The sequence below is a fragment of the Lagenorhynchus albirostris genome, chromosome 10, assembly GCF_949774975.1.
Source record: "Lagenorhynchus albirostris chromosome 10, mLagAlb1.1, whole genome shotgun sequence".
NCBI lineage: Eukaryota > Metazoa > Chordata > Mammalia > Artiodactyla > Delphinidae > Lagenorhynchus > Lagenorhynchus albirostris.
Window position 1 is genome coordinate 45,169,171 of NC_083104.1, and position 27,668 is coordinate 45,196,838.

At 48.7% G+C, this 27,668-nt stretch overlaps 1 protein-coding gene across 17 annotated transcripts in view; it reads left to right on the top strand.

Moving 5' to 3' along the window:
- TRAK1 (trafficking kinesin protein 1) overlaps positions 1 to 27,668 on the top strand; it is a 104,288-nt gene that overhangs the window by 59,403 nt on the left and 17,217 nt on the right. For 16 of the 17 annotated variants that reach the window (XR_009542859.1, XM_060162242.1, XM_060162237.1 and 13 more), the window contains exons 3-13: positions 1,055 to 1,131; positions 8,049 to 8,165; positions 10,757 to 10,857; positions 11,670 to 11,778; positions 13,522 to 13,600; positions 14,580 to 14,710; positions 15,379 to 15,453; positions 15,990 to 16,127; positions 19,657 to 19,733; positions 21,032 to 21,268; positions 22,326 to 22,642. Coding sequence is in view for 16 of the 17 variants with exons in the window: in XM_060162237.1 (XP_060018220.1) it covers positions 1,055 to 1,131; positions 8,049 to 8,165; positions 10,757 to 10,857; positions 11,670 to 11,778; positions 13,522 to 13,600; positions 14,580 to 14,710; positions 15,379 to 15,453; positions 15,990 to 16,127; positions 19,657 to 19,733; positions 21,032 to 21,268; positions 22,326 to 22,642 (1,458 nt within the window). In the remaining variant the exon portion in view is untranslated. Of the gene's footprint in view, positions 1 to 1,054; positions 1,132 to 8,048; positions 8,166 to 8,974; positions 9,144 to 9,478; positions 9,687 to 10,756; positions 10,858 to 11,669; positions 11,779 to 13,521; positions 13,601 to 14,579; positions 14,711 to 15,378; positions 15,454 to 15,989; positions 16,128 to 19,656; positions 19,734 to 21,031; positions 21,269 to 22,325; positions 22,643 to 27,668 lie in introns of those variants that run through there. The other variant, XM_060162243.1, reaches the window with a different exon arrangement.

Here is a 27,668-nt window from a genome sequence, read left to right on the forward strand (position 1 = left end):
TGAGTTTGGTTTAGCAATACACTTCAGTTCCCAAAGGCCTTGCATGGGCTGTGACTGCAAGTGGGTTGTTGTGAAAGCTAAGTCCTCTACGCTTAAAAGAATGATTTTCTAGAGTCTTAGTTATGAGGAGTTACTAACAAGTTATTATGTAGCCCCTAAGTGGCTGGTTTCAAAAAATTTTACACTTTGGCCCTAAATCCATTTGCTTTCACTCCTTCCTCCTCAGAATAAAACCCATGCTACCTTCATGGTATTTGGACTACAAATCAATTCCTTGCCATTGATTTAAAATAAAACCACCCTGAGACTTTTCTGGAGACTAAAACCTCCTTTCAGTGCACACCCTTTTTCTCCAGTGGAAGAACACAGTCCTAAAGTGGCCTGCAGACCGCCTCTTAAGGCCTCTTAAGCAAATGGCATATGTCATGAAATACCATATGTGAGAGTATTGGGTGGGAGTGTGGATTAAAAAAACAAAATCTGTCACCCTCGTTTTCACGGTTTGGAAACCGGTTGCATAGCCTTAGAAGGGTGGGCTGTGTGCCATTATGAAATTATCAGCTAAGGCTGTTTAATAATCATACCAAGAGCTGCTTTGGGAAGGACCCAGCCTATCCACGTAGTGGGGTCTGTACAGTGAGTGGGTTCGAGATCCTCTAGATCTTTCTGTCGGTTCATACCTCAGTCGCTGTGCTGCTGACCCACTTTGGTTTGCTGACCGTATACGAAGCCAGACCCCTTTCCACTCCAGCGCCCTGCCCTCAGCACCACCCCCGAGTGTGCACGTGCGTATGTGCACGTACGCGCACACACACACACACACACACACACACGCGCGGCGTCAAGGCTTTGCAGTGAACAGTAGACCCCTGCCCCCTCACCCCACAGCTTGAATCTTCTCTCTGGAACCGGGGAACAAAACCTGGTGGGGCTGAACCCAGCAAAACCAATCACCCTTTATGCCCAGTACGACTTTAGTCACTTTTTTAGGTGGGTTGTTTGTTTGGCAGGCTTGTAGCATCAGTAGTTTCATTGTCGTTTTTATTTCTTGCAGTTTTATGTGCTGAAAGAGTTGGCCAGATGACTAAGACATATAATGACATAGATTCTGTAACTCGGCTTCTTGAGGAGGTAAGTGATTTGGGGCAAGGCAAAGAGTCATTTATAGCTGATTATAATTTATATCAATTAAAGCATACATTACTATCTTTCTCGGTGAAGGATCTCAGCAACTGAGCCCTCTCAGGGTAGAATTCAGTGGCTTTATTTTATTTATCTTTTGAACTGAGAGCTATGTTGGCTTCTGTCACTGTAACTTTGTACGAGGTATTTTGGATTTTAAAAGGAATGTATTAATGACACAGAATAGGGTGGCATTTAAATGCTTGCTGTAGAATACCCTGTTTAAGATTTATAAACCCTTAAAATATATACTAATGATATATGTTAAGTGTATACAAAAAATGTCAGAAAAATACATCATTATCCATCTTTGTAATGTTTTAGTTGTATTTTGTTATGTTTTTATTTACATCAGGTTAAGGGAATATTATTATGCGGTGTCAGCATGGAAATAACCAAAACAAGCAGGGCAAGGAAAATTTAGGAAACGTGCTTGGGATTAGATGAGCTGCAGTTAGTTTAGAGACTATGCTTTTCTCAATTTCTTCTCAGCATTCTGTTGACAGTTGAGACTTAAGGCTCTGTGGTGGCCTCTGGAAGCAGATGAGTGTAATGTGTGTATCCCCATGCCTTCAACAGGTCAGAACATGGTAGGTTCTCAGTATTTATTGAATAAGTGCCCATCTTAAAGCACTACCTCCCACTCTCCCCACAAAATCAGACCTCAGATGCAGAGGTGCTAACCTTTTTTTTTAAAGATTTTTTTTTTTGATGTGGACCATTTTTAAAGTCTTTATAGAATTTGTTACAATATCGCTTCTGTTTTATGTTTTGGTTTTTTGGACCTGAGGCGTGTGGGGTCTCAGCTCCCTGACCAGGGATCGAACCCACACCCCCTGCATTGGAAGGCGAAGTCTTAACCACTGGACCGCCAGGGAAGTCCCAGAGGTGCTAACTTTTAGACCCTGGTTTCTGCTCTAGAATCTAGAATGATTTGGGGTCATGTGACTATTCATTGGCCCTTCTTGAGGAAGAGAGTAGAAAGATATGAGAGACACAGAAATCATCATTTTCAGCCAGTGGCAGAACAAAGTTGAAACGCAGGACCAAGCAGGAGTGTGGGACCTGAGGTTTTTTGGTGGGGGGCATCTTTTCATCCCTTTATTTATTTATTTATTTTTGCGGTACGCAGGCCTGCCACCGCTGTGGCCTCTCCCGTTGCGGAGCACAGGCTCCGGATACGCAGGCCCAGCGGCCACGGCTCACGGGCCCAGCCGCTCCGCGGCATGTGGGATCCCCCCCGACCAGGGCACGAACCCGGGTCCGCTACATCGGCAGGCGGACTCTCAACCACTGCGCCACCAGGGAAGCCCTTTTCACCCCATTTTTATGTCTCTCTCTTTCCCTGCGCTTTTCCCTTCTGCACATCCAGTGTTCTCCTACCTGCTCTGAGGGCTGGACCCTTCCAATACTCCCCTACCCCTACCTCAAGTTCCTGAGGGTTCACCTGCCCTGCTACACACTCCCCTCCCATTCTCCTGAAGGCCACCCACGGGTAGACCCAGTGTAGCTGAGACAGGGCAGGAGCCGAGACCCACTTGACCACCTGCATGTCAGGGAAGTTGCAAACTCCTCAGCCCCGAATAAGTGAGTTTAGATTTTTTGGCCATGTGACAGGGCCGTTGGTGAGGCATTTTAGGGCACTGGCCTTCTGGTGACTCTCCAGTTGCAGCCGTCTTGGCGGCTGGCATTAGTGACCTCGTAGGCTAGCTTGGTTGGCACCACCAACTTTTGAAAATAGTTTTTACCATGTTCCCCCTTCCTGCTGTGTCAGTTTTCCCCAACACTGTCCTGTTTCTAAATCCAGTCCTCACTCCATACGCAGGTAGTCTTCAAGTCTTCTGAGGGAGCTCCTACGTCTGTACCTTTATTATTTTTTTCCAAGGCCACCACTCCAGCTCCTGGAGCCCTGGCAGTGAGATCCGAGTTTTCTCTCTGCTGTCATCTTCCCTGCAGGTGCCACCCCCCCACGCCCTCTTTAATGACCTCGGCTTCCCGCGACACTCAGAACTCCTTGGCACGGCATTCAAGGCTACACACTTGATCACATTCCTGAATCCTCTTAATACTCATCACCGGGACCTGCCTCCTGCTCTCCCACCTGTGACCTTTTGCACCGTTTGGCCCCTCTGTCTTTTCTTGCCTTGAGTGTCATACTGCAGGGCTCATGGGGGATCTCTGAAGCTCTCACACTCCTCCAGCCCCAGGTAGTCCGTGCCCCAGCCAGCCCTGAGCTCGGGAGCCACCCTGTCATTCTGTTGGCTTTGTTCATTCAACTGGATTGGTTAGAAGTTTTTCCAAGGCGAGGACCCTGTTGGGTCCTGATTTCTTTCGCCCTTTTAATCCTGGAAATGATGGGCCTTTGATAAGTGTCTGCCTCTGTGGTCACGCTTAAAATTAAGGGTAAACTTTGAGAGCTGCATGTCGTCTGTGCATCATCTCATTAATTCTGCGATAGTTCTCAGAAGTAGGTGCCACTATTTCCCCCATCCTACTGTGAGGGGACCTACATTTGAAAGGACAGGCGACACCCGGTGGCTCAGCTGCCTTCCAGCCCGGGCCCTTAACCACTATGCACGTGGCCCTGTTGATTTTGGCTGTAGTTGTTTACTGCCCTGTTTATTTAGTTTTGGGGAGTACGGTGAGTTGATTGTCAATGAGACATTTTTACTTTAAAAACATGAACTGGATAACTTTTTTTTTAATGGGATGCTGCTTCAGTGAGTATCCATGGCCCGTGGTTCCTGGCTTCTGCCGGGTGTGAGCTGGCAGGGCTGGGTGAGGACTTTGCAGGGCCAGACCCGTCTCTGCTTGGATGTTTGAGGACCACGTCAGAGGAGCCTGGGACTCCAGCCCTGTATGGAGATCCTGGTCATCAACACTTCACAGCTCATTGCTTAAATGAGTGTCACTGTATCAAGAAGTATGCTGTCATCTTTAAAAAAAAAACTGAGTTGCTCAAAAGAATATTTGTGGGGCAGTCTCTTCAGGTGGCTCTTTGCCGTGCTTTTTTGTTTTATTTTTAACAGCTCACCATGGCCATGGTCTGTGTGCATCAGCGTGTTTTATATACAACGCTGTGCCTCTCCTTTTCCTGATAAGAATCACATCTGAGTTGCTGCCTTTCTTTGGAACTAGGCGGGTTTTCTGGTTAAAGTCTAATTGCCCCAGTCGCGTGAAGGTTGTGCCATGCTGTGCTTTTCTTGGCTTTGGTTCCGTTTCCTCTGGTCGTTTGCTTTGGTTTTGCACGGCTGCCGCAGGCAGGCGGGGTGCTGGTGGGATTTGCACGGGATGCCGGAGCACAGCCCTTGGCCAATGTGAAGAGTTTGCTTTCGGGTTAAAGGGGAAGAGGATTCTGCAGCTCGCCCTGGCTTCTGCTGCTGTTCGGAATTTACCTTTGGGCAAAGCTGTCTCCTCCCCAGTTACGGAGAGGGTTATTCCAGGAGCTCCTTAGTCATGCTTTTTTATCCCCAAATGGGTGAATGAGATGAGTCAGCTGCTCAGCGTGGGAGGCAGGCAGCTCTCCGTCTCTGGGGCCGTGCCAGGCGGCTCGAGTGTTCATGGTCATTGCTAAAAGGGGCTGAGACACAAGCCACAGTCTTTTTTAAAAAAAAAATTTATTGGAGTATAGTTGCTTTACAAGGTTGTGTTAACTTCTACTGCCCAGCAAAATGAATCAGCCATACATATACGTATATCCTACAGTGCATTAAGTTTTCAGCGAAACATAGCTGCGGAGAGGGAGCTAGGAGAGCCAGAATGAGCCCCACCTGACCGCCATCTCCTGGGGAATAAAAGAACCAGTTTTTCTAATAGCTGATTTCCCAATTGAGATTTATTTATGTCTCATTTTCTCACTGGAGTTTGATCCAGTGGTCATTTCCTAGCTGTTTTCCTGGTTTTCGAAGTAAATATTTATCACATGTTGGCTGGTTGTAAGAAATGAGACTCTTTTCATTACTGAAATTCTTTTTTTTTTTTTTTTTTTTTTGCGGTACGCGGGCCTCTCACTGTTGTGGCCTCTCCCGTTGCGGAGCACAGGCTCCGGACGCGCAGGCTCAGCGGCCATGGCTCACGGGCCCAGACGCTCCGCGGCATGTGGGATCTTCCCAGACCGGGGCACGAACCCGTGTCCCCTGCATCGGCAGGCGGACTCTCAACCACTGCGCCACCAGGGAAGCCCGATTACTGAAATTCTTAAAGAGAAACCCAGCTGGCCTTTTGCCTTAGAAAAACCAGAGACCTTCTGATGACTTTTTTGTTTAAGAATTTCATTTCATCTCTGAATATTTTTACTCTTCCTTTTTTTTTTTTTTTCCAGCAGAGCATTTTCTTTATGTTACTATACAGATTAGATTTTGGGTGTAGACACAGTGAGAGTTGTCCCCTCCGGAGGGCAAGGAGGCCCTCAAGTCTGAGATTTGACGTGTATTGGGGTATAGTGGGGAGGGCCTTCGTTGTCGAGCCCCTCAGCATTTGTTTCCTTCCCCTGCCTGCGTCCCATTCCTCTTGGGTTCTGGCCCCTGTGTGCCGTGGGATGCCTTCAGCATTCTTCACGTGCTCATCGGTGCCTTGCCCAGCCTGTCTTCATCATTATGATTCTGGCTTGATTCGTTTGCACTGAAATCTGCCTACGAAATGTCTGTGTGTGCTGGAGCTTAGCAGCTGGATTGCATGACGGCAAGCAGCACAGAACGGTAGGCAGTGAACCAGCGAGCATGAAGCACCTGCTGGGTATTCAGTCTGAGGGCTTGCTCTAGTAGAAAGATCTAACTGACTGGAGTGAGAGATTTATGGAGACCACACTTCCAAAGGGAAATGGACGGTGGTACTACAGTTTTCACGGAGAGTTAGCCAGCTGAAACCACCTGCACTAGTTGCTAATTTTGAGACGGCCCCTGTAGAAGTGGGTTCCCTCACACAATCCCTGTGGGTCATTTCCTCCCAGTACCAAATACGCACAACCGTTGTGTCTGAAAAGTAATAAAGGGCCGCTGAGATAAGGACCCTCCTTGGTAGACACAGTAGCCGGCACGGATGAATGCACAGAGAGGGGCGTCTCGGTTCGTTGGGCAGACTCACTGGTCCCCTTTGTTCCCTGGGAGGGCATGAGGGGGAGGCACAGATTGGGAAAGAGTTGGAGGAATTTATGGCTCACTTGACATGACACCCAGCTGGCTTCTGGGACAGCAGTTACAGGTTTCAGGACCATGGAAGACCTAGGGGAGAGAGACCATCATTCATGCAAGAGCTCCAGAGAGCCAAATCGCTGTTGGATTCAGTCCCCCCAAACTATGCTCTGACCTCCAGTGCTCTGCTCGTAATTCAGCCAAACTCCCATGATGAGCAAAGGAAGGTGTGCTACTGTTGCATGGTATAATTTGGTGGATATATAAAAAGTTAGAAACAAAAGATGCTTTTTGAAATATCTTACCACTCAATGAATCATAGCGCTAGAAGATTCTTCCAAGGGTCCCTCAGCAAGTCTGTCCGTCCACCCTACCTCATCTCGCAGACGAGGGAACTGGGCCCCAGGGATGTTGAATCAGAACCCAGACTCTCAAATTTTAGGGTAGAACGGTTCACCTGGAGCAGTTAAACTTTTGACGGGTACCTGCTATAAGAAATGCCTCTTAGGTTGTCGGTAAATGTGTGACAAGCAAAATTTAAGCATGAAGTGATAACCTTACTATGTGGAACGCACTTTGGTATTTCAGTTCTATGCTGTTGAATGTCATTTAAAACAAAATGGCGGTTGCCATGACTAAAATGCTTCTCAACCTACTGATGGTTTCTAATCTGTGTTTGGGATGAGTGGAAGCCATAAGACTACATGGTTATCAGAAGCGGGGATTCCTGAATCCCCAGCTTTTATCTGCTCAAAACCCCATGTCCCTCTTCTTCTGCTTTTTGACACCAGATGAGCAGAATAATTAGCGTAGGCTTCTAAAAGGATTTCATTTTCCGGAGTTCTCCCCCCCATGCCAATCCCCGCCTAAAAGTGAGCAAGCGCATCTACTCGTGATGGCCAGCAGTTTCACCAGCAAGGATCAGTGAGTCTGCATTTGGTGACGGCGTCCACCCCACTGTCCCCACTGTCAGGCAACAACTTTCCTCCCATAAAGGCAGCTGTATCTTTGTATGCCAGTAAAGATTTTCCTCTGTGCCCTGCTGTGCTCTAAATGTCAGCAACTGAGCTAACAGAAAATTCTGTCTGCAACAGTCTTTGTTTCTGAAGTAGGGCAATGTTATGCATTGTTTCTCTGTTTTTAAAGCTATTTTTTTAAAAAAATAAAGCCTAAGTAGCCTACCTTCCATAAGTAAAAGAAACATAACTGTATCCTGTTTTAGAGTAACTTTAAACATTTTTGTTTCATACGCGGTAAATCTAAGGAACTCAGTAAATTCCAGCTTAACCTGTGCCATAGAGGCTGCCTTGGCTATTTTAAGTGCACTTTGGAATTTCTGGATTCACTTAATCATTGAGCAAATAGTTACCGAGTGTCTCCCTGTGCTGGGTGCTGGCGATACAATAGCCCAGCCCTTCAGGTAGAGAGATAGGTTATCAAATGATTACACAAGGACCAAAAGCAGTTGGATAGAAAGGTTTTTGGAAGCATGTCTTTCCTGTAGGAAGAGACTTGTTTTCATTAGATCGGAAGGTTCCCTTTCATTGCTTGGGGCCCTGGTGGCTGAGTGAGCTCCTCTTTGAACAGGTATCAGACGCTGGTGCGTGGATGGTGAATTCGTTGATTCCCTTGTCCTTGCTGAACGCCCTTGTTTTCCTCAGTTGACCCTGAGTTTTGTGGGCTCCTGCTGGAAGCACGGGTTTTCTCAACCTCTGCTCTCGCTTCTGCCTTTCACAGAAAGAGCGGGATCTAGAGTTGGCTGCTCGGATCGGCCAGTCGTTGTTGAAGAAGAACAAGACACTAACCGAGAGGAATGAGTTGCTGGAGGAGCAGGTGGAACACATCAGGGAGGAGGTGAGGACCTGCCAGCAGGGGCGTCTGCAGGGGCTTGGGTGCCGCAAAAGGCGTGCCTGAGGAAGGTGATGATTTCACGGGATCCCGCTGGGGAAGGCCCTCCCCGGACATGGAGAGCTGCCTTCCTGCTGCCCCTCCTGTTCATCTGTGTCTCCTTCAGACAGTGTGGACGGGTCGCCCAGGCTGGGACCAGCCCTCCCATGGTCAGTAGGCCCCCAGTGTGGACCAGCTACAGCCCGTGTCCTCCAAGAGTCTAGATCATCATGGCAGCTGAGAAAGACACTCAGAGCTGGCTGAAGGGCACACAGGCTATTCCAACAATGAGCGGAGATTCCTGAGCCGGGGTGGGCGTTGGCAGGCGGAGAAGGAACTGCAGCCATTCTGCAGAGTGAGGCAGTGACTGCCCCTTCATCAGCACAATATAATTTTGTGTTTCTAAAACAAAACCAAAAATAGCCTATTGTTTTCATGATCGAAGCCCTACTAGGTTAATGATACAAATCTTGGTCTGTATCTTCAGCCCCATCATTATGGGGGGTGGGGGGCAGGGGAAGAACATTTTAGGCTTAACTTAGGGGCTGAGGTCTCAGAGGAGTGGCACTGGTTTTTTGGGAGGGATACGGTGTGGACGGGAGGAGGAAGGCTGCAGAGTCGGGCGGGTTTGCTACAACCAGAATTAGGAGCTTACAGCCAGGCCCCCCTTGCTAGTGTCTTTGCCATCATCCTAACTGGCCTTTTTTTTTTTTTTTTTTTTGCGGTACGCGGGCCTCTCACTGTTGTGGCCTCTCCCGTTGCGGAGCACAGGCTCCGGACACGCAGGCTCAGCGGCCATGGCTCACGGGCCCAGCCGCTCCACGACATGTGGGATCTTCCCGGACCGGGGCACGAACCCGTGTCCCCTGCATCGGCAGGCGGACTCTCAACCACTGTGCCACCAGGGAAGCCCCCTAACTGGCCTTTGAACAGTGAATCTGAACTGTGAGGACTTTGATTGGCTTTCCTTCTTCTCATTTCTTCTCCCTTATTTTCTATCAGAAACTTTCTTAGTGGGGGGGGCGACGGGGATGCCCTTATTCATGTCCCTAAGACGTATTCAGACTTTTTCCCTCATTAAAGATATTCCCAGCTATTGTTGTCTGGGTTTACCAGTCATTTAATGTGATGAAACAGAGTAGCCACTCGATAAGAAAACATTTTTTAAGGGTTTATTGTAATTTTTATTGATTTTTTTTTCCCCTTCCGGTGTTACTGAGATATAATTGATGTATAGCACTGTATAAAGGCAAGTTTTAATCCTGGGCTTTCTTTAAAAGGTGATGAGGTAAGATACGGTCGTGTTCAAGGAGAAATAAAGTTGACCCCTGCTCTCCCGGCCTCCAGCATCATGACCTGAATCTCCCTTCTCCCAAGTATGGGAGAAGGTCAGCCTGGCCCCCTACTTGGCCCCTTCTGAGCAGAGGGACATGCCATCAGGAACCAGTAAATGGTCACCCGTCGCCCCTCACGCGCTACTTCTCCAAGGTGCTGCCCTTGCTTGGGGCTTCCTTTCCTCATATAAAGTGCATCCTGCACTTGGGGGTGGAAGTGACTTTTTGTCCCCTTGGGAAACCTTGGAGTTTGAAAACTGTTTCCCCTGGGCACATCATTAAATGATCGGTCTAGGTGTTGAAGCCGCACATAAAGCTGGTTTCTCCATGGAAGATAAAATATATTCACGGTGTTGTGTAGGAAAGTTGGGATAAACTATAGACCCCAAATCAAATTAGAAACAAGAAAGAATTAAAACGATTATAATCCTCGCTCACAGTGCTGGTTGCCTATTCATCGGTTGCTGAATGGGGAACGGGCAGGTGAAAATCTTTATGGCTCAGGTTTATTTTAAACCTGAAGTATAAATAAGTGCGACTTGCAGAGCCATCCTTGCAGAGCAGTCGGTACGGCCAGTTCCTCATGGTTGCCTCTTTTCTTCCTGTATCGGGAATGCCTATCTTGTAGTCAGTCATTGAGTACAAAGCAAGGTCTGGCCAAGCTTGGCCAGAATTCCTGTGAGGGTGTAGCAGTCACAAGGTGGCGCTATGAGATTTTCCAAGCGGGAGAACAAGGGTTGCCGGGCTCGCTGCTTGTAGCTGCCCACCCGGAACTGACATCACCAGGGGTCCTGGTCCGAGATGGGATTTGGTTTTGGCAGAAGTGAATGGCCTCTTCCTCCATGTGGTAACATGGTCCGCTTCTCTGAGTGTTTTCCCAGCTGGTCATCCATTTACTTGCAAAGCCCCTCTGCTGTCTTGCTGCCCCCCCCCCCGCCCCAGCCATCATTCTAGCACCTTCTAGTCCCCTCTCACCTCTTCTTTGTACCAAAGTAAAAACTACAAATTTAAACAGAGGGATTTTTGCCAAAAAGTAATTGATTGTATTTTTCTTGAATGGGATCAGACTCAACCCTTTGTTTTCCTTGAATAGCACAAAATCGGTGGCATGCCTTCACTTTGAATAAGGAATTTAAAAAACGTTGTCAGTGAGCAATAAGTGTTTAAGCACGAGTGGGGATGCTGTCGCATTTAGAGAGCGCGTGACGGGCTGTGTTTGTGCAGGTGTCACAGCTGCGGCATGAACTGTCCATGAAGGATGAGCTGCTTCAGTTCTACACCAGCGCCGCAGAGGAGAGCGAGCCGGAGTCTGTGTGCTCCACCCCGTAAGTCACCCAAGGGCCTGTCTCTAGAGGCCAGAGCACTGGCTGGCTGTGGTCCATGTGCTTGGAGTTGCCTAGACAGCATCACCTTCACTGGCAGCACAGGTCAGCTGCTCTCAGCCTTCTGTAAGCCAGACATCTCTGAGTGCCTCCGACAGATGGATTTTCCTATTCTGATGGGACTTTAGTTTTCCTCTTCCTGGGTCTTACGGCTTATTTGTCAGTTCAGATTGGTTTGGCCTGGCTGTTAAGGAGTAACAGGCTGGACTCTGCATTTGGAGCCAGCAGTGCTGTGGTGGGTCCTTGGGGGGTGCCTGGGGGGAGGGGCTTCTCTGAGTCAGCAGAGTCTCCTATTAGGAACGTGAACTCTAGAGCCCGATGGCCTGAGTTCAGATCTTGGCTCTGTGGCTCGTGGCCAAGTTATTAACCTCTCTGTGCCTGTTTCCTCATTTGTAAAGTGGGCATAATAATAGTACTCAGTTCTTAGGGCTGTGAGCACTGAATGGGTTCATACACGTAGAGTACTTAAAATAGTTCTTGGCACATAGAAGGCATCCCAGATCGTGTAGGCTTCAAATAGAGTTGGTTCCCCCGAAACCTGAGACAAAGTGGCAGCAAAGGGTTGGGATGTGGCTCTGAAGTGTTGTAAGCCTGTGCTGTTTTCCTGGTGGTGAGGGAGCAGCCTGATGGGTCATTGTTACCCCTGCACCTTTCATGAGCTTTCCTTGAAACGGCCCTTCTTTGTGCTTCTCCATGGCTTGCCAGGTGGTCGGAGGAAATGCCTCCCTCCCTAGAAAGTGAACTTTCTCCCCCAGGTTGAAGAGGAATGAGTCGTCCTCTTCCGTCCAGAATTACTTCCATCTGGATTCTCTCCAGAAGAAGCTGAAGGACCTTGAAGAGGAGAACGTTGTACTTCGATCAGAGGTGAAGTGCACTCCCTGCCCTCGTCCCCTCTGCAAGGGTGGTGGTCCCGTTTTGCATGTCCGGTGAGAATAGCAGTGATTACAGCCCCGCCATCCTCCAGGGTGATGGTCTATGAAAGAGCCATGTGGACCTGGGGTCACAGCCACACCAAGTGCCCAGAGGGCGTGCCTCATTTATGAGCTGGGCATTGCCTTCAAAGGGCAGCACATACTGTCCGGGCTGCAGCAGACAGACTGGTGAATTATGCAGCGTGAGGCTGGGTAAGAGTGGCAAACCCTTCTCCTTCTGGGTCAGGGCCAAAGCTCCTGGAAAGCGGGGCCTTGCCGTGGTGGTCTCCAGCTCGGACGTAGAAGTGACTTGGAGGCCTGGTGTGAAAGCCTCGTTTTCACTTTACTGCAGGTCAGATGTGCCCTAATAGTACCCGAGAACTTGGAGACATATTTCTTAGACAGTTAACTTAAAAAGGTTGAACTGAGTGAGGCAGCTTGGAAACCCGTGCTTTTGAGTATTTCTGATTGGCTAGTCACTGTGGTGGGTACTTTGCCTTCATTCTTTTTTTAAAAAAAATCTTCACAACAAGGCTGGAAGCTGGTTACTCTGATTCTCATTTACAGTAGGGAAAACCGGGACCCAGGCTACTAAGTGTTTTGATTGCCGAAGATCTTGCAAATTAGTGAGCAACAGAGCCAGGGTTTGTAAGTCTCTGTGGCTCCAAACCCCACGTTATTTCCCTTCACCCACTACCCCATCCAGAAATACAGATGCATGCAAATTTGGTACTTTTTGTTTAATTATCAGTGAGTTTATGCTCTCTAGCCAGAGGTGTGGTACAGCCCTATCGATCAGGCCCTTGTCTGTCAAGTTTGGGCTGCATGTTCACCTAAGCTGGCCCAGGGCTCCCCAAAGTCCCTCCAGTAGGGCAGACCACCTGTCACCTCGAACTTGCCTCACATGTTGGGAAGAGCCTCATGTCTGGGCTTAACAGGATGCTCTTCTGCCTGAGGAAAGGGTCATTCGTGTCTCTTAGCCATCAACTCTTCCAGCCTCTTGTTTACCGATGGGAGACATAAGCCCAGTGCGACCAAGCTTTCTCTGCCAGGCAGTGGCTGAGCCGCGACGACAGTCCAGTTCTCCCCATTCTGAGTTCCAGCATCTGCCCCAAGTAAATGCTCTAGCCCCAGGCACACAGCAATTTGTCCCTGTGTCGGAGTCTTCCCCTAAAGCAAGCGGAGGGAATCTGATCCCAGCCACAGATTCCGGCTCCTGCATCTGGCTTTCAGGACCGTGGCATCTCTGGGGCCAGGACCTGAAGGCTCAGAGATACCTCTCTAACTGGGGCATTTTCTTGGGGCCTTCAGGTGTCTTATCTTCCCACCTTTTCAGCCAGGAGCAAAGCCATCCAGAGTCCGAGGGGTAGCTCTTGGGTCTCTGAACTTTAATGCTTTCATATTCTACCCTGTTTTTACTCAGCTGAATACAACAGGTCTAACTCCCACTCAGAAACTCAGAGGATGGTGCCCGGCACGTAGTAGGTGTGCTAAGTGTTAGCCATTCTTGTGGTGGTGATTATCCTTAGAATGCCCACGGTAGGCAGGGCTGTGTCATAGCCACTGTTTGGGTCACAAGGGGGTCCATGACTGTGAGCCAGGACAGACACACGTGAATAGACAGGTTAGCCCTTGCTGCATCCCCTAGGCTGTCCAGGTGCGACTGTGGGATCTCTGACCTGAGCCTTGTCCACAGGCCTGCCAGCTGAAGACGGAGACCATTACCTATGAAGAAAAGGAGCAGCAGCTGGTCAACGACTGCGTGAAGGAGCTGAGTATGGCCTGCCCCCCGCCCCTCCCGTCCCCCGCTTTTACTTTCCCCACCCGCCATCATTAAGACCAGACGGATTTGCATCCCCTGATAGAGTGTGGTCTTCCTGCCAGCCTGGGCTCAGTAGCATTTTTTCTGAAAACCAGAGGCCTCCCCTGATCTTGTGTGGCTCCCCTCACCCTCGTGTATGAGACAGCGGGTGCGGTGTTGTCAGCCATACATTCCCAGTCTCTCGCAATTAATTAAAATTAATTTTAATTTTGGCTTTCTGCTGGAATATTGGTTATCGAATGTCTGAGTTAGGTCCAGCATCGGAGTCCTGAGCTGAAGATGTGGAAGAACAGCCTTATAGTATCAGTAATTTGATGTGTAAACGTTGAGGCCAGAGTTCTCAGCTTTGCAAATACGATGTGCTTCCCCCCACCCTCTCCATTATAAGTTTACACGTTAAGACAAATGGGCAACACAGTATTCTGAGTGTCCGCAAAACACTAAGTCAATGAAACGCACCCTATGTTTAAACCTAGTCAAATGAGTTACGGCTCTGAATATGGGTTGAAAACGCCCAGGGGAATTGTGTTGTGCATGGCGATAGTTCCTTTCTAGAACAGAGTGCAGCAGGGGTGCCTGTTACTGATGGGGGTGTGTTCCTGTGTGGAACGTGCAGAATTGGCCAGAGGCGCCTTCTGTTTGCTATAGCACCTCCGGGCTGACTGCGAAAGCCTGCCCGATTTTCTCTGGGGAGGTGGCTCTGGGCAGTGGGGTGAGGACCCACACAGAGCCTGCGAGCTACAGCCGGTGGGCCGGTTCCTCCTCACGACAGACCGAGCCCATATAGGAAGATGGGGACTCTCCCTCCAAGCCATCTTCACGTGCCCTCTCCACTACTCCCCCCTGTCTTGTAATAAAGATGTTGTTTTCTTGGACAAACCACAAAGAAACCATTCTCTCTGGCTCTTGTGACTGTCGTTTCTTGGTCAAAGGGGACGCCAACGTGCAGATTGCCAGTATCTCGGAGGAACTGGCCAAGAAGACGGAAGATGCTGCCCGCCAGCAGGAGGAGATCACACACCTGCTCTCTCAAATAGTTGATTTGCAGAAGAAGGCAAAAGCTGTAAGGCTTCTGTTTCTCTGGCCGATGCAAAACTAGCTGTTCTGAGATCGAGAAGGGGCATTTACCCCAAAGACAGTGCCCTTTAGATTCATATTTTAGGAATTTGTGCCGTCCCTTTAGAGCTTTTGCTAAAGCTTAGCGGACTCAATAGCATAAAATTTGTTGCCCTGAATTGGCAAGGGGATCACATTTATCACCACTTACCTCCGAAGAAAAATCTGCAAATGAATAGAACTCTTTAAGAAAGGTAAAGGGGCTGTAAACAGAGAGTTTGGGAATTCAAAGTCTGAATGATCCCGTTTGGTATTTGTCCTTAGGGCATCTGTATATTCTGCAGTAGAACCTTGTCGCCTTTAGATTTAAGATGAAGCAGCGGAAAAACAATTAAGTTTCCCCACGTCAGGCCTTTGCTAGAAGCCTGAGGTGAAATGCTTCCAGAGAGCGGCTGTGACTGTGGAGGGGAGGGGTAAGCGATAGGGAATGAACGCCGACACAGGAAGTACGCTGCCTTCCAAACTATATAAAAGACAAAATTTTACTCCAGTATAAGATAAAATCTCCCTGTGGACGTGTGATAGGATCATAACGGATCAGGGAATAAGAGGGGAAAAGTTAGACTTTTCTACGTGTCTTAAAAGAGAAGCTGATTTCCCTTTGCCACGTTCTAGTGTGCAGTGGAAAATGAAGAACTTGTCCAACACCTGGGGGCCGCCAAGGATGCCCAGCGGCAGCTCACGGCCGAGGTGAGTGGCTCTCCCTCATTTCATCAGGGCCCCGGTCCCAGATGGGGTACATCAGCCTCCCTCCAGCAGGCTGTGTGGGTCCCGTCCATCTTAACAACCATTCTGATTTTGAATTGAATGTCATTCTTACTCCTAAGGCAGCTCCCAGTTGAGCTGACGCTGGTCGTGAGCACCTGGGAGGCTGGGCTGTACACCAGCCTGGAGCCCGGCGCTCACGGGCCCCCGACAAACGTTCCAATAAGGGAAAGGACACAGAGCACGCCATGTCAGAGGAGCCCCGTTCAAAGATGTGGCAGGAAACGAGGGAGTGATGATTCGCCCTCTCGTTTGTTTTCTCTCAGTTGCTCGTTAGTGTTTTAGGAGATTTCCGAGTCTGCAAGTAAAAGAAAAACTGTGCCTTGAGGACTCTTTGGCCTCAGGACACAGGGCAGCTGGTCCCCGTGGAGGGCGGGAGCCTCTGGTAGTGATCCTGGTGGGTGGGTGGGCGGTACCAGGTCTCACATCCCAGCCCTCTGCTCTTTCCTGGTGTCCCGCAGCTGCGCGAGCTGGAGGACAAGTACGCCGAGTGCATGGAGATGCTCCACGAGGCCCAGGAAGAGCTCAAGAACCTCCGGAACAAGACCATGCCCAACACCACGTCCAGGCGCTACCACTCGCTGGGCCTGTTTCCCATGGTGAGTGCCCGCCTGCTGCCTGACCCCCACTTCCCACCCTCAGGCCAGCGGGTGCTCCTGGAAGGAGGGCGGGTCTGGAGCTGAGCCTCTGCAGGTGGCTTCTCCTTTTGCAGCTTGGATCTGGATCCGAGGTGAGGGCTCGCGAGCCCAGCCCGTGGCTTCTTAACCACGTGAGACGAATTGGTCCTTTATTTTCCGTCCCTCTGAATCTGTCTTTTCTACTCCTGCCCTTGGAAGATAAATTTAGTAGGAACTAGGTTTAGTAGGCACCTCAGGTATTGGGAAGGCAGTCTACATTATTTTCCCCCCGAGCTTTTTAGCGTATGTGCTATTTTGGGCTCACAAGCGCATTCGAGAATTCTTAAATTGCCTTAAGCTTCCGCTGGTTCTTTGTATGCTTATTAACCGTTCTGGTGGCTTTCGCCTGATCTGTTTCGTGTTTAAGCTTTAGGGGAATGTGGTTGAGAAGGGGGCTTTCCAGGAGGCTGACCTCTCCCTATGGGCAGCACAGGGTGGTGCCCCTCTGCTGGTCATTTCCCAGTAGTATTTGGGGAACTTTCTCATTTTATCTTCTTCTGTCAGACTAGGGCCCCTTGAAGATGGGGACCATGTCTTATTTGCCCTTTCCTCCTTCCCTCTCTTTAATACTCTGCACCTAGCACAGTGCTTGGTATATTGTAGATATTAGATCTGGATGACTGGATCAACAGACTGAAAAGCAAACCACCAAGAACTTTTCAGGCTCTATTTCCATGCTTTGATGAGATACCAGTTCTCTCTGAGGAGAGAACTTTTGAGAGAAACTCCCCTAAGTGAAATAGGAGTGGAGGGCTGTATAAATGTTTGTGAAAGTTGGTCCCTTCCAAATTGACCTTTACTTAGGGCTCTTTTTTCTTCACAGATTCCCCCTCCCCATTGCAGACACTGTCACCCAACCCCTTGCTGTCTGAACCACTTTTTCTAAATCATGATCTCCTTTTCTTCTTTGATTTCGTATATAAAGTCAGGCTCTCTCTCTCCACCTGATTGAAATCTAAGGGAAACCAAAAAGAAAGACACAACGTAAATAAGTCAGCTTTCCAAAAGCAGATTGGTGATCCAGTGATTCCAAGAATCCCAGGGAAGGCAGCAAAGGACAATATATCCCCTGAATCCCCATCTAGAGCTGACTATGCTCGGCTCACAGACGGGCCCGTGTAGCTTTGTACACTCCCTGCCTCACTTTCCCTCCTTCCCGGTTTCACATCTCCTGGGGCTGTCTTGTTTCTTGCATGCCTGGGGTTCACTCTCCTGTGTTCCTGCTCTCAGGGACAGACCTGCACTTTAACGCTAAACCAGGACGTAAGAAAAGTTGAATTGAAAGTCTGCACTTGGGTTTCTTCTGGAGAGATTGATTCTCAGCGTTTATTATTTGCGGAGGTGGACCTTTTGTTTGCCCTTTTTCTGCTATTAGCAGAGCTCAGTTTTTGAAGACGGCTATTTTTAAAGTGCATTATGCATGAAAGGTATTTAAGGCAATCTAAAGCTTGCATCATGCCTGTGTCTCTGGAGCAGAACACCCGGCTCTGCCTCTCTTGCTCCCAGCCCTTCTAACGGCTGAATAAAACAGTGAGTAGCAGGTTTTGCTCGAGTATGTTCCCAGTTCTCTTGCGTTATGGCCAAGAGTTCTTAATCTGGGATCTACAGACAGGATTCAGTGGGCCCTTGAACTTCGAGGAAGGATGATATCTTATATGTTCATTAATCCCTAACTGTATTTGGTGTTTCCTTCCTTCATGAAGGTAGGTAACAAACCACAGCGATATTAGCATCCCCATGACTTTGTTATCCATCGAAATCACAGCTCTTTTCATAGCACATGTCAGTGGCCACAGATGTCCCAAGACACCACCTGTGCTAATCTCCGCTTCAGTCATTACCAGTCCTGAAACCTGATCCTGTGTGTTACTCTATCATACTTGCAGTTATTAATATTTTAGTAATTAACTCAGTATATCTGGCTTCCTCTTTAATCCTAATTATTTTATTCATTTAAGAACATTATTCTGAGAAGGGATCCATGCTCATCTCCAGATGGCCCAGAGGGGATCATGGCCACAAATGTCACAGACCTTGCTTGTGACTTTCCTTCAGAACAGCAGTGTCATTAGTAGTTTGGTATCTTGTTTCTCTTAAGTGGTATGAAGGTCCTTCCCTTGTGCAGAACTTGGAATGTAAACAGTATTAAGAAAAATAAACTAGTTTAAAAATTACAAATTCCAGACGAGAGCATCCCCAGTGGACTGGGGGGCCCTGGAGGTGGAAACCCTGGAGGAGGCCCCATGCGTTGTCAGCTGGGAAGCCACTGGCCACAAGTGACTATGTAAATTTAAATCACTTAAAATTAGTGCAGTTAAGAATTCAGTTCCGGGCTTCCCTGGTGGCACAGTGGTTGAGAGTCCGCCTGCCGATGCAGGGGACACGGGTTCGTGCCCTGGTCCGGGAAGATCCCACGTGCCGCGGAGCGGCTGGGCCCGCGAGCCATGGCTGCTGAGCCTGCGCGTCCGGAGCCTGTGCTCCGCAACGAGAGAGGCCACAACAGTGAGAGGCCCGCGTACCGCCAAAAAAAAAGAACTCAGTTCCTCAGTCACACTGGTCACATTTCAAGCGCTCAGTAGCCACCTGTGGCCAGTGTCTCCCATACTGGACGGTGCAGAAAGAGAACATTCCCGTCACCGCAGGAAGTTCTGTTGTTCGGCACGAATTTAGCCCTTCTCTTCAGGTTCTCCTAGGTGGTGTCCTCCTCTGAGGCCTCAGCAGGTGCTTTTTTGCACACCCTGGTCCTGTCGGCATCCACCTGCGTGAGCATGAGGGATGGTTTGTCAGGCCCCACTTCACCCAGTGAGGCCTGGTGGGCGGTTCAGGGAGAGGGGTACTCAGCAGGCCCCTCCGTTGCTGAGTCTGAGCTTGGGGCTTGGCCCGTGCAGGAGGTGAGAAGTCCTCAATGACTGGTCTTCCCCAGACCCACAAATTCACAACCTGGCTAGAGAAAGACGCAAGTGGAGTGTTCAGAGAACTGGCAAGGTCTTCATGTGTTTGCTGTCTCCTTGGGGAGGAGAGGAAGGATTCCTGGCGGAAGTGAGATGTGAGCCGGTTGTTAAAGGTGGGTGGGCCGCAGATGGTTGGCGGGCACGGGAGCTTTCCCTGCCGGAGGCCGGGGATCACAAGAGCAGAGCCCAAATGACAGCACCCATCCCTCTGGTCCTCCCCCGCAAGCTCTCTGCCTCTTCTTGTGGTCACTGCCACAGCTCCATGGTTTAGCCCAGGGAACATAGGGTTTGCTATCAGACCCTCAGTTCATAGAAGCCAAGGGGCTTTACACTCAGCTCCATGGGGCTCGCTCAGCCCGGCATTCTGCCCATGGCAGATGCTGTCACCCTGTGTTCCGAGGCCTCGGTTTATGCTGTGTCCAGGCTGTCTTCGCGCCTCTTCTAAAGACAGAGCACTTGAATTGCTGCTCACTCACTGTGTGTCTCCCGGCTTTTCCCAGGACTCCTTGGCGGCGGAGATCGAGGGAACCATGCGCAAGGAGCTGCAGCTGGAAGAGCCCGAGTCGCCAGACATCGCGTACGGCCTTGGTTCTCAGCTCCGAGGGACTGTGGGGTGGGCCTCAGATGCCAGCAGTGATCGCTGTGATCCTTCCGCAGACAGTCTAGACTAAGGGAAATTAGAGAATGCTGCTGACAGCCCCCGTCCTCCTCTGGTTGGGTTTTAAATATATATTATGAACTTGCAGAAAGTTAAGGAAGGACAGATGTACTTCCCATCTCTCTTCACACAGGCTCCATCTTGACACCACCGCTCATTTTTATCTTTCTTTTCGGTGGAAAATGTTACTTAAAAAAATTTTGACGTCTGTCAGGAAAAGAAAAATAAGATGCAATCTGAGATACAGAGGGCTCTTCGGGGGATGGGGTGTGAGCAAGGCTTCCGTTTCCTTTCTGCATACATACCGGCCTGTGCCATCTCTCTTCCTAACTTAAGACCTTGCACTTGGCCTGCTCAGAGGTGTAAGGAACCTGTGGATCTGATTTCATCAAGTTTTCTCTGTACCCAAATCCCATAGACAGAACTTAAACGGGATCCTGGAAGTGACCAGTCCCTAAGCCTTGGTGCATACGCGAAACCCTTTGCAGCCCAGAAAGAAGCAGCCACTATAGAAACATACCTACCTTTTTCTCCTTAAAAGAGAACAAATGAGCATCAAAGTGTGGTTCTGCTCTTAGAAATGGCAGTTTCCAGGAAATAAAAAAAGACTAATTTGGTGTTTATCATCTCATTATAGAAGTTTTTAAGACTAACTTTAAGTCTTACTTTTTTTTTAATATGAATGGTCAACAAAGACTCATTCTGCAAAAATTTATTGAGCCCTGTTATGTGTTGAGCAGTGAACACTGCCCTCCTGGAATTTGCTTTCTAGAGACTATCATGAGAGAAGAAAACTAGGTGGGAGACAAAAGTTACCATTAAATATATTTGTAGGGGCTTCCCTGGTGGCGCAGTGGTTGAGAGTCCGCCTGCCAATGCAGGGGACGCGGGTTCGTGCCCCGGTCTGGGAAGATCCCACGTGCCGCGGAGCGGCTGGGCCTGTGAGTCATGGCCACTGAGCCTGTGCTCCGGTAGGAAGCAGTGTCAACTTTAGGACACAACCATGTAGTGGAGCCCTGAATTCTGTGGGTATTGAGTCTCTTGAATTCCAACCAACACCCTAAGAAACACGTGAAAGGCACAGGGTGTCGGGTTGCTTGGGGGTCACAGTGGGCCAGCTGCCTATTGGCTTCCCAGTGGATAGTGTTTGGAGGGTTGAACTCCAGGGTCATTCCTGCATTTGCTTAGTCATGGATGATGTTGTGCCTTCTCCCCAGTCACCAGAAGCGAGTCTTTGAGACCGTAAGAAACATCAACCAGGTCGTCAAGCAGAGGTCTCTGACCCCGTCCCCCATGAACATCCCTGGCTCCAACCAGTCCTCGGCCATGAACTCCCTCCTGTCCAGCTGTGTCAGCACCCCCCGGTCCAGCTTCTATGGCAGCGATGTCAGCAATGTCGTCCTTGACAACAAGACCAACAGCATCATCCTGGAAGCAGAGTCAGCAGACCTGGGGTGAGCCAGCCAGGGTCTTTTATCTTTCTGCTTTGGGGACAGGTAGGGGGGATTGAACACAGGTTCGGTAATCAGAAGAAGGGGGGCTGATAAGAGTTGCCTGAAAAGTGTAGACCTTTCAGTTCTCAAATCTGTGATCCAGCCGGCTCAGCTTATGCTTATCTTGATGCTGCCGTGTTAACCAGTTTAAAGAGTTATAACAGGATGCACTGGAAGTCGGCTTTTCTGTAAAATGTTGGAGGAGAGGAGAAATGACAATTTTTTTCTGTTAACCTTTATCTGTTAGGTTACAGACCAGACATTTGTTTCATGAACCCCTTTGTAGCTTGGATTCTGAAAGGCTGAGGAGGACTCAGGCTGGCTCTTGTGAGCAGAATCTGGTTCGCTTCAGGAGGTGGGGTGCAGGGTGTCTGGCAAGTGCCCGCCACACTATGCATTACTGGGATGGGTCCTCTTCAGTGGTGGTCTGTCCCTCTCAGCCTGAAGTTCTGCAGGACCCCAGCACCACCGCCATTTCATTGTCCATCCTTTTCCTATGACTTCACAAAATTGGCTTTTCTGACTGATGGGTCAGACAGTTGGAAACTGCTCTATCAGAACTTTGGGTTTTTCTGGACTTTATCATTTTTCTTATTGAAGTATAGTTGCTGTACAATATTATGTCAGTTACAGGTAGGTGTACAACATAGTGATTCACAATTTTTAAAGGTTATAGCCCACTTAGAGTTATTATAGAATATTGGTTATCAGCCTGAAGAAGGTTTCTTCCTAAGGCATCATGAGGGAGATGTTTTGTAGGGGTTGGATTTTATGTAGTGTGTGCAAATTTGCAATGCACCTTAGTGCTCCCTCCTCACCTCCCTGAGGAAAAAAAGAACCAACAGAGGGAATTGTTATTCTGGACAGGCATTTGTTTCCCCATTTTAGCCTAAATTTCGACTGCCTTGGTTTCCTTAAAAGATCCAGCTGCCACCTGGAAACTAGCAGTAAGGCCGTTGTTGTCTAGCGCCCCCTGCTGGGTGCTCCGCGCTCACCCCCCCGTTTCCCCTCCTTCCAGAAACGAGGAGCGGAGCAAGAAGCCGGGCACGCCGGGCACCCCGGGCTCCCACGACCTGGAGACGGCGCTGCGGCGGCTGTCCCTCCGCCGGGAGAACTACCTCTCGGAGAGGAGGTTCTTCGAGGAGGAGCAGGAGCGGAAGCTCAGGGAGCTGGCGGAGAAGGGCGAGCTGCTCAGCGGCTCCCTGACGCCCACCGAGAGCATCATGTCCCTGGGCACGCACTCGCGCTTCTCGGAGTTCACCGGCTTCTCTGGCATGTCGTTCAGCAGCCGCTCCTACCTGCCCGAGAAGCTGCAGATCGTCAAGCCGCTGGAAGGTGATCACAAGGGGCCTCGGCCCCTCTCTGCCCTCCTCAGCGACTCTCTGTGGTCCCTGATCCACCACCGGAAAGCTGGCAACCTCTGTAACGCCTACTCCTTTTTCTTCCGAGATAGCCACCCGCGCTGCTGGTTTGAGTTCCTCTGAGTGCCCAGGCCTCCACCTCTCCCGGTGCAGGTTTGGAAATGCACACACAGGCAGCCCAGACTAACCTCCAACTCAGCCAAAGAAAAGAAAACGTGTTGGCGCCGGTTTTCCTAGTTCTCTTTCTCTTGCATTTAGGACCTTAGAAGTACAAATCTTTTGGGGAGGCAGAGGCGCTCCTAACATCCTCAGAGGTTAATCAGGACATGCCTGGAGGTGTGAGAAGTGTAGCCAATTGATACTTTGACTTCTCAAAAAATTTGGTGTCAGGGAGGGGGTGTGCAAAGCAAACGCTGTAAGTTGTTTTTTTCCAATAACCAGGTGAACGCGGTTTGCTATTTGTTGACTCACATGTTCCGCTTTGGTCTTCAAATAAAGAGGGTGTGGCTTTCCGCAGATGCAGTGTTCTGAGCAAGGCTTGTAGACCTCCACAATTTGGGGGCCGGGAAGGGGGTGGCTGTGGGGGCGAGTGAGTCCTGTCCCTCTTTAAGCCTGCCTTTTCCAGGGGCAATTCAGTTTCTAGTGTCATGGACACCCTAGATGATTAACCCCATGGAAAAACTCCCCTTTTTTCCTTCTTTTTGCTTTAGGCATTATAACATGTGTTCCCCTTACCTCCCGCTACCCTGCTGAGAGCCACTAAGTGCTTGTAATTTTCTTTTTTTTTCTTCTTTAGTTTGGAAACCCAAGAGAGTTTGAGAAGGTATTTCAGAATTCTACTATGTATCTAATGCAAAGCCAAATCAGAATTTCTGTAAGGCAGTATTTCTCACCTTTTTTTTATTGCCCTCTTTAAGAAGCCATTTTAGACATGAATTCCCAATCCCTCCCCCCCCAGAAAAGTTAATGCCATAGATATATGTGTTATATGTGTATCTGTGCCTAAAGAGAGTACAGTTATTCACCCCAGAAGACCCAGTTTTCAGCCCTGGGGGGCAGTATCACCCCTGTTAGGATGCATGCCGTAAGATGAGGTTGTACTTGTAAAAGACCCAAGAAATGCTGGATGCCATAATTCTCCAAAGGAAGGAAGAGGGTGGGCGAACATTCTTTTTTCATAATTACTTTTTAATTGTATAATTTAGGTCCTTCTTAGATTTCAGAAGAGGGATGGCTCATCCTTTTTTTAACTGTTTATTCAGTTGTAAGCTTGGTGATTGTTTTCTGATCCATAATTATGTCTGTTTTTCTTTCAATAAAATCTTCCATTTCTGCAATTTTACTTTTTGCCTTTCTTTTCTTTTTTCTCCTTTGTCTCTCAGAGGTCATTGGAATTTATCATCTCTATCTTGTCTGCTTTCTATATTTTACTTTGTGTTTCATTAGATCATCTAAGGATATGTTTTTGGATTCATTTTCCAAGCATTTTGTAGGAAGAGATTTTTTTAAAAGTTATTTTGACCAATTCATCCTTTTCTCTTTTAATCTTGTGACGTAGATAGCCGTAGTTTTGTGATAATAGAATAAGAGGAAATCCCATTAGATTTGCAAGATAAATTTCAACTCTAGTACCCTGCTCACCAGGAACCCATATCACTACCATTAAAAAGTCATGTCTTATCACTATGGGCTGTAAGGTATCCTCATGATAGAGATCTGTCCCTCTGGCTCCATTTTGTAGTGCTCTGACTTCTTAGTTGTTTAAAATACAACCAATATTTTTTTTCTTCCTCTCCTCTACAATTACTTCTGTGTTACCATGTTTAATTTGATATGGTGAAGTGCTGACATGGAAGTCTGCCTGATGCTGGGTTCATTACAGCTCTAACTGTGGTGTTGGATAAGTTACTTTACCTTTTTGAGTCCTGTTTCCCTTATTGTGAAATAGGGCTCACATCTGCCACACAAGATTGTGTCAAGGAATAAATGTGATGTGTTTTTATCGTGCCCAGCATCTGATGGGTGCTTATTAACTTGTAGGCTCCTTGAACTTGCCCCTATTCCAGTAATTCAGGTATAAGGGCTAGCCTTACCAGTGTTGAGACCTGGACCAGTATTTTGCTGGGGCCAGTGTTCTTACATCCTTTTTCACTGCCACCAAGAAGCTGATAGGATTCCCATGCTCTCCAGTGGCCCAGGTAAATGTACCTGTGGTGAGGCCCCTGGAGAATGTTGGCTGGGATCATAGCAGATAGCCAATCTGTGTCGTCCATCTGTGTCTCCCTTACCTATTTAATTAATCTTGTTATCTGCTCATTGGTGTCAGCCAAAATAACTGGGCTAGGTGTTTAAGAATGCTAGCACTCTTGTCTCTTCATCTTATCTTACACGTTTTAAGCAGGTAAAGGACAAACAAAATATTCAAACTAGAAAGAGATATATCAGCATTAAAAGGATGAATCAGGCAGTATTTTTCCCCTCTATTTTGCTGTTCCTTTCTGATTGATTATAACCAGATAGTATTTCCAAATATAAACAAGTTAATATGTAATTAGGGAAAAGCATACACTTCCAAGCTGTACATTATCCAGCAGGTTTAGTTCTAACTTTTAAGCCCTAGGTGCTCTGCTGACATACATGGATTTAGTTTTCTTCTCCTTTGGTGACATGAAAACCTTTTAGTTAGAACAGTGGGGTGTGGAAAGAAAGCAAACAGAAGGAAAGGGGCAGTGACCGTAATTACGTTTCTGCGCTGTCCACACCCTGCTCCATAGACCATCCTGGTGCCAGCTAGGAACATGAAGGTTCCCCTCTTTGCCTGCCTGACCCCAGCTTCATTCTCATGTGGGTGGGAGAAGGTGATGGTAATGGGAGGTAGCTAATAGTACAGCAATCCTCCTGCTTTGTGCTTGACAAATAAAGGAGGCCAGGAGGGGTGGGCACGGGAGGTGGTGGGGAGCTGGGGAAACGGGATAGGAAAGAGACAACAAAGGCTCTGAATAAGGCAGAACCCCTCACACTCCACCTCCCATCCACTGCCACACCTGGACCACCACGTTTGCTCAGGCCCTCAGAACCAGTCGGGAGTGGAGATGGTCCATGAGCTCCCTGCATGGCATAACTCACATGACAGTCGTGTTTACAGAGGTTTTCACCAATAGTCACTTTTGTAGAATAGAAAACACCTGTTTGAGAATTAGAACACCATTCACGTGTGTTACTGACCTGAGTTCTGAGGCTCACATTATGTGAGGCCTCCTCAGTGCTGTCTGAGAGGTGGTGCTTATGGTAGGAGGCTGGGCACTGGAGCCAGCCTGGGTTTAAAGCCTGGCTCTGCAGCCTCTGGCCAGTCACTTTACCTCCCTGCGCCCGGTTTCCTCATCTGTAACGTGAGGATGGCAGGGTTATCCTGATGACTGAGTCAGTAAGTGTAGGCGTCTTAGAAGAGAGCCTGGGCCTCAGTGCTCAGTAAAGGTTGGCTATTCCATGAGTAAAGGAGGCCTGAGGCGTGGGGTAAAAAGGCACGTGTTATGCATCTTTCCGCATAACCTTTCCATTGTAATCTCACTAGATTTCCTTGCTCTGCATTTTCAGGGAATGCAAAAAACTCCATGTACTTCTGTAGCCTCTTTAACTCCAAATAGCAACTCTCTGTAGCCTCATTTCTCTCTCGGACTCATGCATGGGGTGGGGAGAGGTGGGGCAACCTGTTAGACAGATAGAGAATGGAGGCCCACAGGACTCTTTTCCGGGCCCAGACCTCCAGCCTCAATGAGTTCTTTCCCGGTGCGTTGTAAACATCTAGAACCCCCTTCAGAAGGATGAGGAGATCTGCCACTTCCTTGACATGGTTCTTCACTTTCCATTGTGTTGACTTTCCCTTTAGTCCCCTTCCCAGCGTGGCCATGGCCACACTGCATCTGGGGATTTCTCATCTTCCTTCTAAGACCTGGATGCGCTGCCCCAAGCTGGGTGTCGTATTGCCTTGTTTAAAATTTCTCCCCAGTGCAGTTTTGTTGCCAGGAATGTGGACATGTGAACAGTGAACAGTGAACACACAAACCGGGGGCCCATTTTGGACTATGATGCGTGGAGGTCCCCAGGAGTGGCAGGAGAAACCCCACTGGAGGGAGAGTGTGCATCTCCTGGCAGGCCCTGGACGCCCACGGGGAAGCTGCCCTGCCCGCCATTTATTCCTCCATATTCTCACTGAGCCCAGGTTCCTGGCTAGTTTTCAGACCTATGGTTTGAGGAGGGAGGCAGGATGAGTTTACAGAAGGAACTGGGCCTTTAGCACTGAACCCTGGCTGTGCTACCGCTAAGTCAGTGACTCTGGAAGTTACGTAACTTCAGTGAACCTCTGTCTGTGAGGTGTGGATAATAATACTTAACCTTGCAGGGCGATTTTGAGGAGTGAGTCTAGGTGATACATGTTAACCAAGCTGCCCTGCTGGTACGCCTCCATACAGGGTAGCTTGTTAAAAAATAGTGCCGTGGCACCTGGGACTCAGGATCCCATGCACAGGTCTGTTTCATTATATGTACCTTGCATCTCTTTTCTTTTTTGCATTTAGAGTATTTTCTAGTTATATTCAATAGGTTGGGGTTACGTAGATTGCTATCGTACTTGGGACCCTTAAAACCAGGAGAGACACCTAAGTGTGTACAGTTTTTTCTCTTTTAAGTGGATTTGAAATTGCCCATTTGCAAAATCCTTTCAAGACTCCTCGGCCGAGACTGCCCCATGAAGAGTTATTTCCCAGCAGTGTTTTGGAGGCAGTGCACTCACTGGGCACAGCGGAGGGTCGGGGAGTTCAGTTACATTCCTGGACCACTTCCTGACCCCACTGCCTGCTTGCCTGCCTTTCACTTCTCTTTCATCGTGACTCCTGAGCTGCTGGCCCCTGGCATCCCTTGTTCCCCTTTCTGACGTTCCCCAGGGCATCCTGGTAGTCTGGAGGGATTCTTGCCCTCCCAACAGAGGATGCCTTCGGGAAACC